At 37.8% G+C, this 15,203-nt stretch overlaps 1 protein-coding gene across 1 annotated transcript in view; it reads left to right on the forward strand.

The window, feature by feature from the left end:
• Positions 1-15,203, forward strand: part of LOC139119117 (dynein axonemal heavy chain 2-like) — a 78,657-nt gene that overhangs the window by 8,145 nt on the left and 55,309 nt on the right. Inside the window, 19 exon segments of the mRNA XM_070682760.1 lie at positions 429-634; positions 1,097-1,226; positions 1,723-1,905; positions 2,440-2,654; positions 3,115-3,261; positions 4,574-4,730; positions 5,349-5,588; positions 6,187-6,357; positions 6,733-6,861; positions 7,146-7,261; positions 7,638-7,733; positions 8,192-8,392; positions 8,976-9,061; positions 9,064-9,131; positions 9,786-9,960; positions 10,835-10,998; positions 11,547-11,708; positions 12,303-12,646; positions 15,017-15,197. Of these exon segments, the coding sequence (XP_070538861.1) occupies positions 429-634; positions 1,097-1,226; positions 1,723-1,905; positions 2,440-2,654; positions 3,115-3,261; positions 4,574-4,730; positions 5,349-5,588; positions 6,187-6,357; positions 6,733-6,861; positions 7,146-7,261; positions 7,638-7,733; positions 8,192-8,392; positions 8,976-9,061; positions 9,064-9,131; positions 9,786-9,960; positions 10,835-10,998; positions 11,547-11,708; positions 12,303-12,646; positions 15,017-15,197 (3,171 nt within the window).

The following is a 15,203-nucleotide window of genomic DNA, read 5'->3' on the forward strand; positions in this document are numbered from 1 at the left end:
GGTTGAAAGGTTGAGTGCTCGACACAATGCTAAATTGTGCCAAGGCAGTGAAATTATGAAAGCATGAAAGTTTTCAAAATTTCCCAGACTGGGCTTTGGAATCTATAATGTACATTTGAACATAAAGTTCAACTCTTTTGAAATTATATGAATCTTCTGGCAATTGTCCCTGTGATAGGGACATGGTCAATTATATTTACACCTTGTACATATGCTGTAATACATACAAACCATCTATAATGGTTCTACTCTTGAATAAAAATGATACAATGTGCCCATGGACTCAGTATGCCAAAGAGACCATGGATGTCCAGTGTGAATGTAGAAATAATATTAACATTTTACATTTGCCAAGTTTGATTGGACTGTTTCAACAAAGTGTAATTGTAATGAACTTTATGACAACATTTAATCCATGTTCTTGTCAGGTATGTGAGTGCCAGACTCACTTTGCCAGGATGGAAGATGGCAACAAGAAACCAATGCCTAGCTTTGCAGGTCAGAGAGGGCCGGAGATTGCTCGTAGCCTGTTAGAAATTGAAGGAACCTTTGACAAGAATCTGCAAATTCTCAGAGATGTCAAGAACACAATCTTGGATGTCAAGGCAACCACATGGCATGATGACTATAATAGGTAAGAATGAAGTAGTTTTTGTTTTTATAGCCAACTTTTATCTTGATAGTCATTGTATTATTATCATCACACAATGATTAAAATATTGACAATTATCATAATCATCATAATAATCATGATTATTATTATCATCATCGTCATCGTCATAGCATAATAAACAACACTGTTGTCATCATTATTGTTATTATCATCATCTTTGTCATTGTCGTCATCATCACATATCATCATCGTCATCAGCGTCAGCACCATCAGCAGCACCATCATCATTATCATCAACATCATCATTAACACCATCATCATCATCATCATCATCATCATCACCATAACCACCACCACCACCATCATCATAATCATCAACGGCGTTACCACTGTCACCATCCAGTCATAACAAAATAACCTCCTCCCCTGACCTCTTTCTCTGATACAATTAATAATTTTCACCCTCCATTTTCTTGGTTATAGATTCCGTGCTGGTATCAAGGACTTAGAAGTGATGATGCAGAACGTGATAACATCAGCCTTTGAGACTGTGACCACAGTAGAACAAGCAATTGAGATCTTGGATGTCTTTATGCACCTAGCATCAAGAGAGGTATGAACCCAAACTTTAGACCATATACAAATAAACTTAGAGGTGTACCCTTTTGTCCTTCAAAACATGGATGCATGTAACTACTCTGTCATCAATGGATATACCATGTCTTTAGAAATTAATGTGACATTGATAATGCTAATTTATTTCATAATCACATGTGTTCCAGCCAATTCTTACAAGGCTGGAGAGCTTAGGTACAATTTCTACTACCGTTTTTGATATTCTGTATACCATGTGACAAGATCTCCAGTATGTTATATCAATCTGTCAGTGTTTTGTCAACTGGTACACAAGACTATGTGAGTGTACTGAGAATACAAATATTAAGTTGTCAACGCTGATAGGCTACATGGTGCTGCTCTCCAACATAGTGTACAAAAATGCCATGCTGAAATATTTAACCATGAGTATGAAAAGAACCTTGACACTATATGTGTGGTGTGTTGCAACAGTAACACAGACTGATATAAATTCACGTTGCTCTCTGATACAGGCTATTAGAAGAACGATAGACAAGAAGACAGTCGAGGTGTATGCCCTATTCAACGAAGAACTGAACCTGGTCAAGAAAGAGATGACCAAGAAAAGTCCAGATCTTGGACCAATGATGCCCAAATTTGCTGGCCAATCTCACTGGGCAAGATCACTGAAGAGACGTATTGACAGATCAATGGAGGTGAGATGTGCACACTGCTTGGAAGGTTATAACTGACTGGTATATCAGTAACTTAAAGAATATATCCCAGTAAATTTTTTTCAGATTTTTGCCAAAATTTTGATAAAAAGGTGTAGCCTGTGATATGTTATGTCCATTTAGTCCAAAATTATAAAAAAAAATCACTGAACAATTCATAAAAAAAAATTTGAAAAAAAAATCAAAAAAATTACAGCACTCAAAGGGGTAAGCAGTCTAAAACTAAGGCTATTGGGAAGATGATTGGCTGTTTTAAAATGATTTGTTGATGTCAATGATATTCAGCCAATCAACAAGCTGCATGCTTGCACAACCCTGCATGTTGCCAGTAAATCAAATAGCAGGGATATCAGTGGTTAGCTCAGTGAATGCCAACTGAAAATTGGACGGTCCAAATTTTTCTACCCTATGACGTACAGTCTGTGATCTGAAATACACACATTGTTCAATAATGCAATATTTTGCACAAGGGAGATTCGAAGTAGCCAAACTTTGTTGTTTTTGGCTTTCCTGTAGGTCTTGAACAAGGCATACTTCCTTCCTCAAATCGGCGCCGGAGATGAGGCCAGGGAACAGTACAACCAACTGGCAATAGCCCTGGATGAGTTCACCAGGAAAACATTCAATGAATGGACGCAGACCGTGGACAAGGATTCTATCAAATTGCTGGATAAGCCACTCTTATGTAGGAGCATGGAGAGACAAGCTATGCTAGACATGAACTTTGACAAGTAAGTCTGAACTGTGCTATTATTATAGTTTCCAAATGTAAGAAAGAGATTCATCATACTCCATTTTAAATTTATCCTGCAGTTATGTTTGTCAGTGCTCATTATTTTCATATTTTATCTGAGGAGGAGTGAAAAAGGTCAAAATTAAAATCATGCATATTGATCTCGGTAATTTTCCATGGACAAACTCACAGATGAAATTATGATGATTGTGTATGTTGCAGGTGATCAGAGGATCAGACTTTTGCACTCTTGAATGTATTAATACAGTGTATGTTAACTTTGCAAACCCTAACCCACCCACAGAGTGTGCAACAAAGATGTTGTTGTGTGTTTTCTTTTGACACCAATGTAAGTGAAGACAGCCATACAACATATTCCCCAAGAAAGAATATTTGACTAGACTAGGAGATCCTTTCGGGTTTGACTAAACACTGTGTTTTCTTCACCATGTTGGCAGGAGTCTACTGAAGTTGTTTAACGAGATCTACTACTGGGAGAAGTTGATGTTTGAAATCCCCCACTATGTGACAGAAGTGTATCAGAAGAGAGAAGATCTTCGTACTCTCAGAGAGAGTGTACTTCTAGTGGTCAGAGACTACAACAGGTAAGGCCACTGTCTTGTGTATCTGGTATCTTTACACTTGAACACTTTATTTGTAAATTTAGGAGGATCACTATCTGTAACTTTTGATGATTTTTCACTATTTTTGTTTTGTAAGTCAACAGGAAGTTCTTGTTCTACTCCCCAAACTATGTTGAAACACCAACTCAAACAGCATCTGTACGTAATATAAAATGCACAATCATTGCTTTACTTTGTGTTGGCCAGAATTCACATGTCAACAATAACAATGCACTCTTCGTAGGCTGAGTTGACAAGCTGAATATCATGTTTCTGCAACAACATGCTTTAGAGAGTAGAACAAGAAACTAGTTGACAATACCAACAAAGAAAAAAAATCATCAAGAATGACAGCTACTGGTCCTTTAAAGTATAGGATAAAGCCCGAGTACGAGGGCTCTTCTGGTATATAAAGTCCAACCAAACGATAAAATGTCGAGGCCGCAGGCCGAGACATTTTATCGTAGGGTTGGACTTTATATACCAGAAGAGCCCGAGTACGAGGGTTTTATCCGACTTAAAAACTATCGCCCCTAACTGATATATTTTCGTTTTCAATGTGTTTACATCAACCGTCCCCTTTGTCAATGTAACATGTTTAGGATATGAATTAAAACTTTTATTTGTGAAATAGCCTTCCAGTGTAATGGAACATCCTATAAATGCCCTAGGGCACATTAGTTTATGTTTGTACCACAGCAGATTTTGTGTTGCAGCTGGTTTCCCGCTGTGTTACCAAATTTGAATATTAGGGAAAAAACGTACCAGATGTCTACAGAATATGACATTGTTCACTTTTGATTGGACAGTACTTTACTACGGCGCTGTCATTCGTTTCTGGAATTTGGTGACCTAGGCTTTAGTAAATAAAACACCCTGAATTGAGCACTCTGATTGGTCAATCAACAGTAGATAGTTTTTAATGACTGTTATTTCTATAAAGTGTACGCGGTCTTGTCAAGATTCCTAGACCAGCACCAGATTATTTGTTGTACAGACTCAAACTTATATGCCCTTTGGAACATTTATGTGACACTGTTATACATGTTACTGTGAGAAACACACATCAACAATGTAAATGATTCCAGTGCCCATCTAACTACTTCATCATAAGTATGTTGACAACAGGTTGTAAATACACGCACTATTTGACGTTGAAAATCTATTTCATGAAGCAGGTTTGTATTTCATTCTTAGCTGTCAAAACTCTGCATTGAAATGGATACAACAAAGCAAACCTAGCTCCCATGATAATCTCGCTGTAATGACACACTTCCTTCTCTTTTCCTCACAGAATCATAGCAGCATTATCCATTGAAGAAAGAGGCTTATTCCGGGAAAGAATACGATTCCTGGATAAGAAGATCCATCCGGGTCTAACAAAGCTGACTTGGGCCTCCAAGGGTATCTCTGATTTCTTTGTGGCTGAGTGCAGACTTCATGCCGGCAAGGTAAGTAATAATTCACTATTGAAGTATCCAAGAAAGATGTTCTTTGAACCACATCCTGTTTGTTTACGTAGATGATAAGATCTTTCTTGTTCGTCTTCCATATAATAAAATCTTTTTGTATATGAAGGATATATACATTGTATGTAGCATGGGCTATTATTATGATAATGCAAGGGCTATTATTTATGATAATGCAATGCTAGACAAACTCATCTTGGTGGTGGGCTTCCAAGACTTTTCACATGGGGAATGAAAATTTTATCAGTGGTGTGGTTAACCCTTTGAACACCAAAGTCATTTTTGCCAAAATTTTGATGAAAGAACTGTAGCCATTGGAATGTAATTTCCATTTGGTCCAAACTTATCAAAAAAATTACAGAAAAATTCATGAAAATTGGTAAAATGTTGCACAAAATTTTGGTTGGAAAAATGACAGAACTCAAAGGGTTGACCTTTCAACTACCAAAACAGTGTATGCAACTGTAAGTTTTTCAGCAGGAAGTTAAAGCACACAGAATAAGTAACTTCAAAAGCTGCTAAGTTTCCTGTAGATATGGTTGATACATTTGCACTCCATGTATTAAAATCATGAAACACTTATGTCTGACTGTCCGTTAGGTGCAAGCAATAGTGGATGACTACAAGACAGCCAATCTGACCATCTCAAGGAACTGCAAGCGGATCAGTGAGATGCTGCTGATAAAGATCGATGGAAAGAGAGTCTACGACAATCTAGAGTTTGAAGATGAGCAACACAGACATCGTAACAACATCCAGAAGAGACTAGCTATCATACATGATGAAATAGTCAGCACAATGAGACACACATATGAAGTTTTCAGAACAGATGGACAAGAGGTGATTTTTATGTTTCCATCTCTGAGTTTGGTGGAATTCAGTCAATGCAATTGGATTGATACACTGATAAAATGCTTTTTTAATGTAGAAATGCCACAAGATGGCCAAGCTGATAATCTAGTTTAATAAACCTTGATAAATATATATACAAAACATAAAAACCAAACATCAATATACCAGTATGTGTATGTACATTTGCAGTGGATGATTTGCGTGTAAGCATTGCCAGACCCGCATTTATGTTGGAGGACAAGTTTGTAGTGAATATGGACTGTACACATGTCAGTGTTTGCTAAAGTTTGGGAACATAGGTAGTACAGTGTTGGAACCCTTGTAGTATTTCTAATGTTTTCTAACATGATTGCACTTTTATATGATTAGGGAACATGATGAGGGAATCTGGATAAAATTTACCGAAAAAATAATGCTGCATGTGAATGAGTATTTCCTCTTGTTTTATGTTTTCTTGTGTTTACACATCCTTTTGAAAAAACACTTATTGTACAAATATCAGATACATGACATTGCAAGCTTTTAAAATCACATTTGGCTTTTGCTTTGCGTCTGATTAATTTTTTCTTTACACTCCTTCTACCAGGTCCAGAATCACTGGTACAGGTACACAGAAAAGATGGACAGAATGGTAGAGGAAGCTTTCCGGTTGAATGTGAAGTGGTCTTTGCAAGAGTTGTCCAGAGCTATCAATGGGGACGGCAAGAGTTCACCAAATCCATTGTTCAGAGTCAAGGTCGTGCTTGAAGGAGATAAGGTAACCAACAGTGTCATGTCCAAGCTGAGAGTAAATGTCAGTTTGACCTCACATTGAAATGTGAAGGTAGAGTATAGATCAGTATATTTCAAGTTAAAACATTATTAGAGTTCTAAATTTCCAAAAGTTTTCTAGTTTGCATTGTGATGTCTGCATTACTTAAGAAAATAAAATTCTCTTCTGTTATAACAATCTTGATGTTTTACCGGCCATGCATAATTATAAAGGGACAGTTTATTGGCCATTGAAGGAATTTCGAAAAGGCATAAAAAAGAATTGTTTGAGCCATTGATATAGCCTGCATGTTTAAGTATCAAGAGCTAACTTCTGCATGTGTAAATCTTCACGGTTTCTGTCTTGTTAATTTGAATACAGGTTGAATTTTCACCAACACTGAAGAAACTAGCCAATATAGTGAACAACACCAGCAGTCTGTTAACGGTTGCCATCTCATCCATCCAAAGACTTCCAGATCTGCTCACAAGAAGAAGATCAACAAAAGAGGTAGCTAAATTCAAAAAAATCACAAACAGTTCCACTCTGTACAAAGTCTGTGCTGAAGAACAATTTTCTGCATGTGGTCAAACCATTTATAGGTACCATATTCAACGTAAAATCAGTTGCCAAGTGTGTGAATTGTAAATTTGAATGCCAGTGATGTATTTTTAGTCTAGAATGAAATTGGTTAGTTTTGTAAAATTTTAAGACTGTGTGTCATGTGTCAGTTGTGTCCTGACTTGTGATACGGTATTCTGCAACCATTACAGCCATGTCATTGTTCATTTCAGCCAATCTATGTGGTTATTGAGAAAGACGATGAGACCAAAAAGATCCAGAACACCATCAATGCTGGCATGCAGTCCAATGCTACACATTTACAAAACTACTTGACCACATGGGATAGGTAAGATAAACCATACATGATCTTAGTGGCATATGTCAGAGAAAAGTGTCAGTGATATATCTGAAGATTTTCAATCATAGATGCAGTCATCATTCTGAAAATGAATTCACAAGATGGTTACAATAATCCAGTAGTACTGTATCATTTCCATTCTTGTCTGATCGCAGTTCAGATTTATGCAGTTTAAGTGTTGCAATACATTGGTCCTACAGGGACGGTAGTTTACCTTTGCAGTAAATCTTGCAGTAAGTCACAGAATCATGTGTGAACATTGTTAGCTGCTTCTCTGAAGATGCATTGAATATTTAGGTACGGCTTTAACTCGCTTGACTTCGGAGATCATATTTAGAACATTGGTGCATTTGTATTCCCACAGTTACCGTGAGATCTGGGAAATCCAGAAAGATGCTTTCATCAGAAGATACCAAAGGCTCAACCCACCAGTGTCTTCCTTCGATGCAGATATTGCAAGGTTAGTATTTTCTACAGGATAACTTGCATGTCAAAGGTCGTACCAAATTCACAGACTACTTGATATGCAGTGTGCATAATAGACAAAATGTAGTAACTTACAGTGCATTGATTTCATTCCATTGGTAGCCAATAGGCTGGCTCTGGCATGATATGTCACATTCTTACTACTGCAGTATATTATCGAAAATGGATGTTGAAGACATTGTTTTGTAGTGTGGTACAAACAAATACATACAAAGGTATACACACAGGTATAAATACATTTCTGTGTGGTGTTTTGTGGTTACCCAGGCCCATTTGAATTCTGGGTTTCATCTATTGCAAAGATGTACTGTGGTAGATGTTCAAATTCAAAGAAGAAGTTACATCCTAAGACATAATTTTTTGTGTAACCCATCTATTCCGTGGTATCTTTATGGCAATTGTAACAAAGGATATCTATATTTCCATCTACAGATACACTGAAGTTGCCAACAATGTACAGAAGGAAGAGACGGTGTTGAACATTCAGTTTGTGTTGCTGGACTGCTCTCCGCTCAAGTTTGCCTTGCTGAGTCACTGCAATGAATGGCAGAATAAGTTCACCACTCTGCTGCGTGACATGGCCAGTCAGAAACTCACTGAGCTGCATGCATTCCTCAAAGACAATGCTGATAGGTAGGTGCTTGGTGTTCTCTGCTATGCTTGGTGTGAGGTGGCTGTGTCATGTCACAGAATATTTCCAATTGACCCAAAAATGTTAGTTTTTGCCCTTTAAAAGAACTTGAGCTTGCAAGGTGTCAAATGTTGATTGGTTATGTCACTACGGCATCACAACTCTGATTGAGTGTATGACTCTTAAAGTTATATCAGGAGATATATGTTACTTTCTTTTATTGAAATGGAGTATTTACCCGGTCAGCTCAGTACGGGTATGTTGTACCACTCTATTGTAAGCTTGTAGTTGCCATATACGTGGTGAGAGAAGCTGTAGGGGTAGTAGCTGTTCATTGCCTGTTTTCTGTCTGTTTGTATGTACTGTGTGTATGTATGTGTGTGTGTGTCTATGTACACTGACTTTTCTTGGAAACAAAGGCACTTACCAGCTTAAAATTTGGTGAGTATAGATGTATTTTCGGTCAAGGATGGACTTTCTAAGATTGTTTAGTATATAGATTTGACCATAACATTTTAGAATAGGGGCATAAGATTTTCATATTATGTTGTGATCAAAACCTGTACTTTGTGATCGTATCTACAGGTTGAGCAAACCACCCCAGACCCTGGATGAACTTGGCGATAGTCTGACTCTTCTTGAGACGCTGCAGAATGACTTGACCAAGATAGAGGCCAGGTTCCACCTCTGCATGAACAGTTTGCTATTCTTGAGAAGTATGATGTCAGCATTCCAGAGGAAGTGAGTGTTTTTTTATGCGCTTTGAACTCACTAACCCTTTGAGTGCACCAGTCAATTTTTGTTGCTTGTAAATATTATAATCAAGACAGGTTTTTACAGATTATTCCCAAAATTTTTGTCAAAACCTGTAGCCAATGAAAAGTTGCGTCCATTTGATTAAAAATAATCAACAAAGTACAGAAAAATCACAAAATATTGGTAAAATGTTGCACTATAATTTTCGTGATAGAAAAAAATGGGTTTATCAGTGATATAGGAAATTGTAAACTGTACATAATGATATGCTAGATTGAAAATACTAAAGTACATTACATTGCTCAATGCCAAGTTTGTTCTGAGCAAGTAATGCTATGTGGTGCTCAGAAGTGACATTGAACCTGATATGGACACAAGGACATTGTTAAGTCTAGTGCCCAGAGATAATGGCAAGCTCAATTGTTTTCAAATCAAATAGGTAAACTTTGTCAAATTTTGTGTCAAGAAAGTAATTTCTCATGTCTTATGGAAGAATGTACAACCTGCCAAAAATTAGCTTCAGTAAAATTTGTCCAATTGTTCACAGTTAAATTTTGCTTTATATGTTCTTGTAATTTCTGTACCACTATGCTCCCGATAATTTCAACATCTTGCAATTTTTTTTCCCTCTGACTACAGACACAGAAGATGTTAGATGATCTGAGCAATGAGTGGGTCAGCTTCCAGCAGTGTCTGATAGACAGTGATGCCATGCTGAAGAAATATAAAGAGAAGTTCAAGAGCGGGCTCATTGCGTCGGCTGAGGAGTTCAAGAAGAATGTTCACAATCTGTATGAAGACTTTCATAGCAATGGTAAGGATTTGAAATCACCAGCTGCACTTGTGAGGGTTAGCCAGTAGGTTGGAGTAGATATTGTTATTGAAATAGATTTCAGTGTTGAAAAGATTTGTAATATTGTAAATAATATAACCCACAGGAATTTCATTCATTGTATTAATGCATATGATATTTTTTCATGCGGCAAGTATGATGTTTCTGCCTGCGGTTGGTAAACAGCTATGAATTATCATGGCAAACTTTTTAATTTTCCCAACCAATATCGTGGAATTACCAAAAAGCATGTTTAATGTCATCCAAGGACTTTCAGATTACAGTGATTGCATTTGTTCCCCACTCAAATCACCACACACTACCTATATCTAACACTTATGGTAATATATGCCTTGGAAGTGGAAGACTTAAACTTTTGCTGAAACTTTTCTCATTCCAACTTTCAACCATTCTCTTTCAAAATCAAAAATCAAAATCTTGGGTCACTGTGTAAATTATGGTACCGGAGAAACAAATTACCCAATATTTACCGATATTTGAAATTCAAACTTTCCATCATTCCTGTGTTATCTCTATGGTGAAGATGCTAAAATTCCTGATTTTCATGAAACTAAGCCAGTGAAAACTTTATTTACTCCATAAGCTTCAAAATGAGCCCTTACAAGTTGTCAGCCAAAAGAATATTGTAAAAGTGTGAGAGTCCGAATATCTGTCCCCAAGGTGGATATTTGTCAGCAAATACTATAGCCATACATCATATCTTTACTCATGAGATGTTTTTGCCATCTTTTGAGACAAGTAAGACAACAGAAAATACCAACTATCAAAACAGCACTACTTTCTAAATTTCAAACTTAAGGTACAAAAAATATTCATTATAATTTGTTTTCCGTAGGTCCATTCTCCAGCAATATTGAATGTGATGACGCATTGGGACAGATCAATGAAACCAGGGATAAACTGAACGAACTCAAAGAACAGGAAGCCACCCTGAAACGAGGCCTTGGTATCTTCAAAATTGACCAACCGCCAAACAAAGAAGTCATTGCACTTGATAAGGTAAATAATGGCAGATTTCCTGTTTTTCAAACACACGCTTTGAAGCTCTTTCATGCCCGGTGAATTAGTGGCGCATTGTTACAAAAATTCTTTTCGGCACATGTGCACCTCAGTGCTTTTCAGATGAAAGCCTAGAGTTTTCACTTTGTCATGAACTGGTGTTCATTCCCAAATAGGTCATAGATTTACTGTGAATGTTGAGCCTCATGTTTTTGTATTAAAAATTAAAACACGGACAAGTCTGCAAACAGTATAGAAAATACACTTTAAAAACCCTTTTTTCATGCTATCTCTATAAAATGTATAATAGATAAAACCATACTTGATCTGCAGATTTATTTTAAAATTGTTGGTGTTTTATCAAAGCAAAAGGTGGTTCAGATTACTAGATTACTAAATTTTCAACATTGCATATGTTATTTTTTCAGACTAAAGGTAAAGCAATCGCAATGGCATTTTTCTCCGCATTCACTGAAAAAAATATACTAGGTTGCCTTTTTTTAATACATCGAATATACATGTAATATTTGATATATTTCATGGAACAGGATCTGGACCATATTGAGCAAATATGGACACTGACCAAGGAATGGGAGGGACTGTGGAATGAATGGAAAGTTGGAGCCTTCTCGGGACTGGTTACGACGGACATGGAAATGACTGCACAGCAGCTGTACAAGAAACTGAACAGGTTGAGCAGGGAACTCAAGGTATGTGTATCATATTCACTGTAGTCTCTCGACACAGTGCCAATAAAATATAGATTGGAAATGTACAATATCTCTGCCATTTGTAAAGTCTGTTCTTGTTTCCTTTTGCCCCAATAAGGGGTGGATTGAAAACTAGAGACAATTGAAGCAGTCCACTATATAAGTACATGTATTATTTCCACACTTTTTTTAAACCTCTTTCCCTGTGTTCTATTGATTTATGTATAGTAGTAAGCTTGTAGTACCAATGTGCAGAATGGAGATGGGGCTGTAGAGAGGGAGTCAGTGTTGTAAACATGAAATCAAGCACATTGGTTTGGGTGAGACAAAGGTTAGGTTATGGATAAATCTTCTATACAGGTATAGAATAGAATATCCATTGTGACGATTAAAACGCTGATTCACATACAAGGCCATTGGTTGTTTGATATAAGAGTTGTTTAATTGGTAGGCACATCTAATAGTAATAATGTACAATGTTACATTATTCAAAATAGGCTCATGCTCAAAATTGGATGTGTACTTGAGCTATGGTGCTTTCATTCAGACTGCTAAGTGCAGTTCACTACATTTGTATCACTGCATTGGTTGCAGGACAAAAACTGGGAGATCGTTGAAACCTCCAAGGGCAAGGTCGACCAGTTCAAGAGAACCATGCCGCTGATCACCGACTTGCACAACACAGCCATGAGGGAGAGACACTGGATTCAGATCAAAACAGAATCTGGGAAGAGCTTTGACCACACCTCGGAAGAATTCACCCTTGAAAAGATCATCGAGTTGGGGCTGGATCAGTTCGCAGAGCAGATCAGTGAGGTGTCCGCCGCGGCCACTAAGGAATTGGCCATAGAGCTGTCTATCAAGGCAATCAAAGAGACCTGGGATGAAACCGTGCTGGATATTGGACCTTACAAGGACAGAGGTCACTTCAGACTCAAGTAAGTCATTGAAAACAAAGACAGACTGATGTTATCATTAGAATCAAGTATTTGCAATTGCGAAGCAATACTTTACAGGCATAACATAGGTGATGTACCGGTATGTACGGGTACTGGGTGGCCAAGTCTGCAGTCCCAGAATGCGTCTGTAGATACCTGTACATACATGCATAGATAGATCATTTCTGATCCACCATCATTCAAGAAGCTGCTATCCTACTGTTAGTGATATTATGACAATACTTCATTCAGCAAACCATAATAAAGATTATTACATATGTACTGCAGATTATTCTATTGTGCCCCACCACATAAAGTTGGTATTGAATCTCAGTAATGTGCATATGAGAAAAATAGTTCCTTTTCAAAATTTGGTTTTTGGCAGGATAAATTGCATATCATATTGACCACACAGTTGCTTCCTACACTTTATTAATTTTATCATAATAATACAAAATGTTAACAATTAACTCCTTGTCAAACAGCTAAAAACGTACTTACAGATTGAAGAATGTCACAAGCCATCAAATAACTATGCAAATTAGTCACGTGCCCATTCAACAATTTTTCGGTATTTTCACGCTAAATTATGCAAATGAGTATCAAATTTGGCGGACTACTTTATACTTTGGTAAAAACTGTCGTCTGCTGTATATTGAAACCAGCTCGATTGAGGACCAGCATTACGACTGGCAAAATTGCGAATATGTTGATCATTTTGAAATTGAATTTTATTACGGAGACACAATGTGACACGGAGAAACAAGTATTTTTTAAGGATAACGCGACGGTAGCGTCGTTGACAGTGCCGACTGGGACTGCGAGCACAGGGAGATGTGCCCGTGTCAACACAGCTGATATCGACGTCCAAGTTGGAGCGCAGAAAAACCAAAACACGGAAATGAAAACAAGACGCGAAGTGGCAGTTTTCAAGGAATGGCTTCACAACATGACAGAAGAAACTTGCGAAGTTCTGAACATTCCACCACCTGAGTTAGATCAATTGCTAGCCCGTTTTTTTTTTCTTAGCGACGGGACTCACTGACAAATTGAGTAATCACAGCGCTCGTAAAGCCTGCGTACAATGACTGATCGATGCCGGCGTTACACCAACTGTGGCTTCACAACTAAGCTAAGCGGGCACAAAAACTCAACCGTTATTCTGTGGCCAGTGCAGACCAGCAGCGTCAGATGAGCAACATACTCGCTGCGCCGGTACACAACCTGCATCCACGACCGACCGTGACCGGAAGTACAAGCCTGATGCCGGCCGAACATACCAGTGGCCGGTCCTTCGTATGCTAATATTCGAGGTCCCTTGTCGTCAATGCATCAAAATGCCCTCAATCAGTTGCTGCAACTACCAGGGATGTTCTCAAATGCACACATCAGCGGTGGATCGTTCACCTATACATTCAACATCACCGGAAATAATTACCTATCTAAACAGTCTTCACCTGTATACCACGTTGCATCGCCTCCAAACGTCGCCGACCTGCAGTGATCTACTCCGATTCCGACTCAGATTGAATTATTCAACCGATAACATAATTAGACTTTCTCGTTTTGAAGTTTTACTCATTGTTCTTGTTCCAGTGTACATGAATTTCGATTATAATGGTATAAAATACGAACGGTTTCGCTTGAAAACATTTTGTAGTGTCATACGTGTGAGTGACATTGTTTGAGTGTACAAGCTGAGGGGCGAATAACTCTATTGGTTAAGTAATATCCATCCGCCGACCCGAAGAATTTACTTGCTCGATGAAGTTACCAACGTGTGTAATTTGGGAACATATGTAATAATAACAGAACTCCATGACCTTGCCTTGACGTTTGTATGGTACGGAAGTTATTTTCACTCGTGATGCGGTGTATCCTTGCTGTATTTTCACTCGCTTCGCTCGTGAAAATACGGCCGCAGGATACACCGCATCACTCGTGAAAATAACTTCCGTACCACACAAACGTCAAGGCAAGGTCATGGAGTTCTGTCATATTATTTTTCAACCCCAATAATAATTTATGATATGCGTGCATCACTGGACAGTGACAAAGACTATTTTTTTAACCTGTTCACCGTCCAATTATCTGTAAACAGGTCCATCACCATTGATAACAGGGGGTTTGGACCAAACCATGATGGTGAAAGGGTTAACTACAGAGCTATACGTTCACAGAAACTCTGAAATCATACGAGATATTTAGCTTTTTAATACAAATTTAGAGGTTGAAATTTACATTAGTACTGCATTCTTAAGAAAGGAATGTTGTGCAATTTAACTAGCATGATCTTGTCCACTGGTTTGCTTTGAAATAAAATAAATTAAGTAATGATTAAGATATATTTCATTTTCTTCTCATCTTCAGGGCCACAGATGAAGTCTTCCAGATCCTTGAGGACAACCAGGTACAACTTTCCACAATGAAAGCATCCAGATTTGTGAAAGCATTTGAGAAAGAAGTGGATTACTGGGAGAGGACACTGTCACACATTCTGGAAGTCATTGAAATGACCCTCACTGTACAAAGACAATGGATGTACCTGGAAGTATGA

Source organism: Ptychodera flava, chromosome 19 (genome assembly GCF_041260155.1).
Source record: "Ptychodera flava strain L36383 chromosome 19, AS_Pfla_20210202, whole genome shotgun sequence".
NCBI classification, from domain to species: domain Eukaryota; kingdom Metazoa; phylum Hemichordata; class Enteropneusta; family Ptychoderidae; genus Ptychodera; species Ptychodera flava.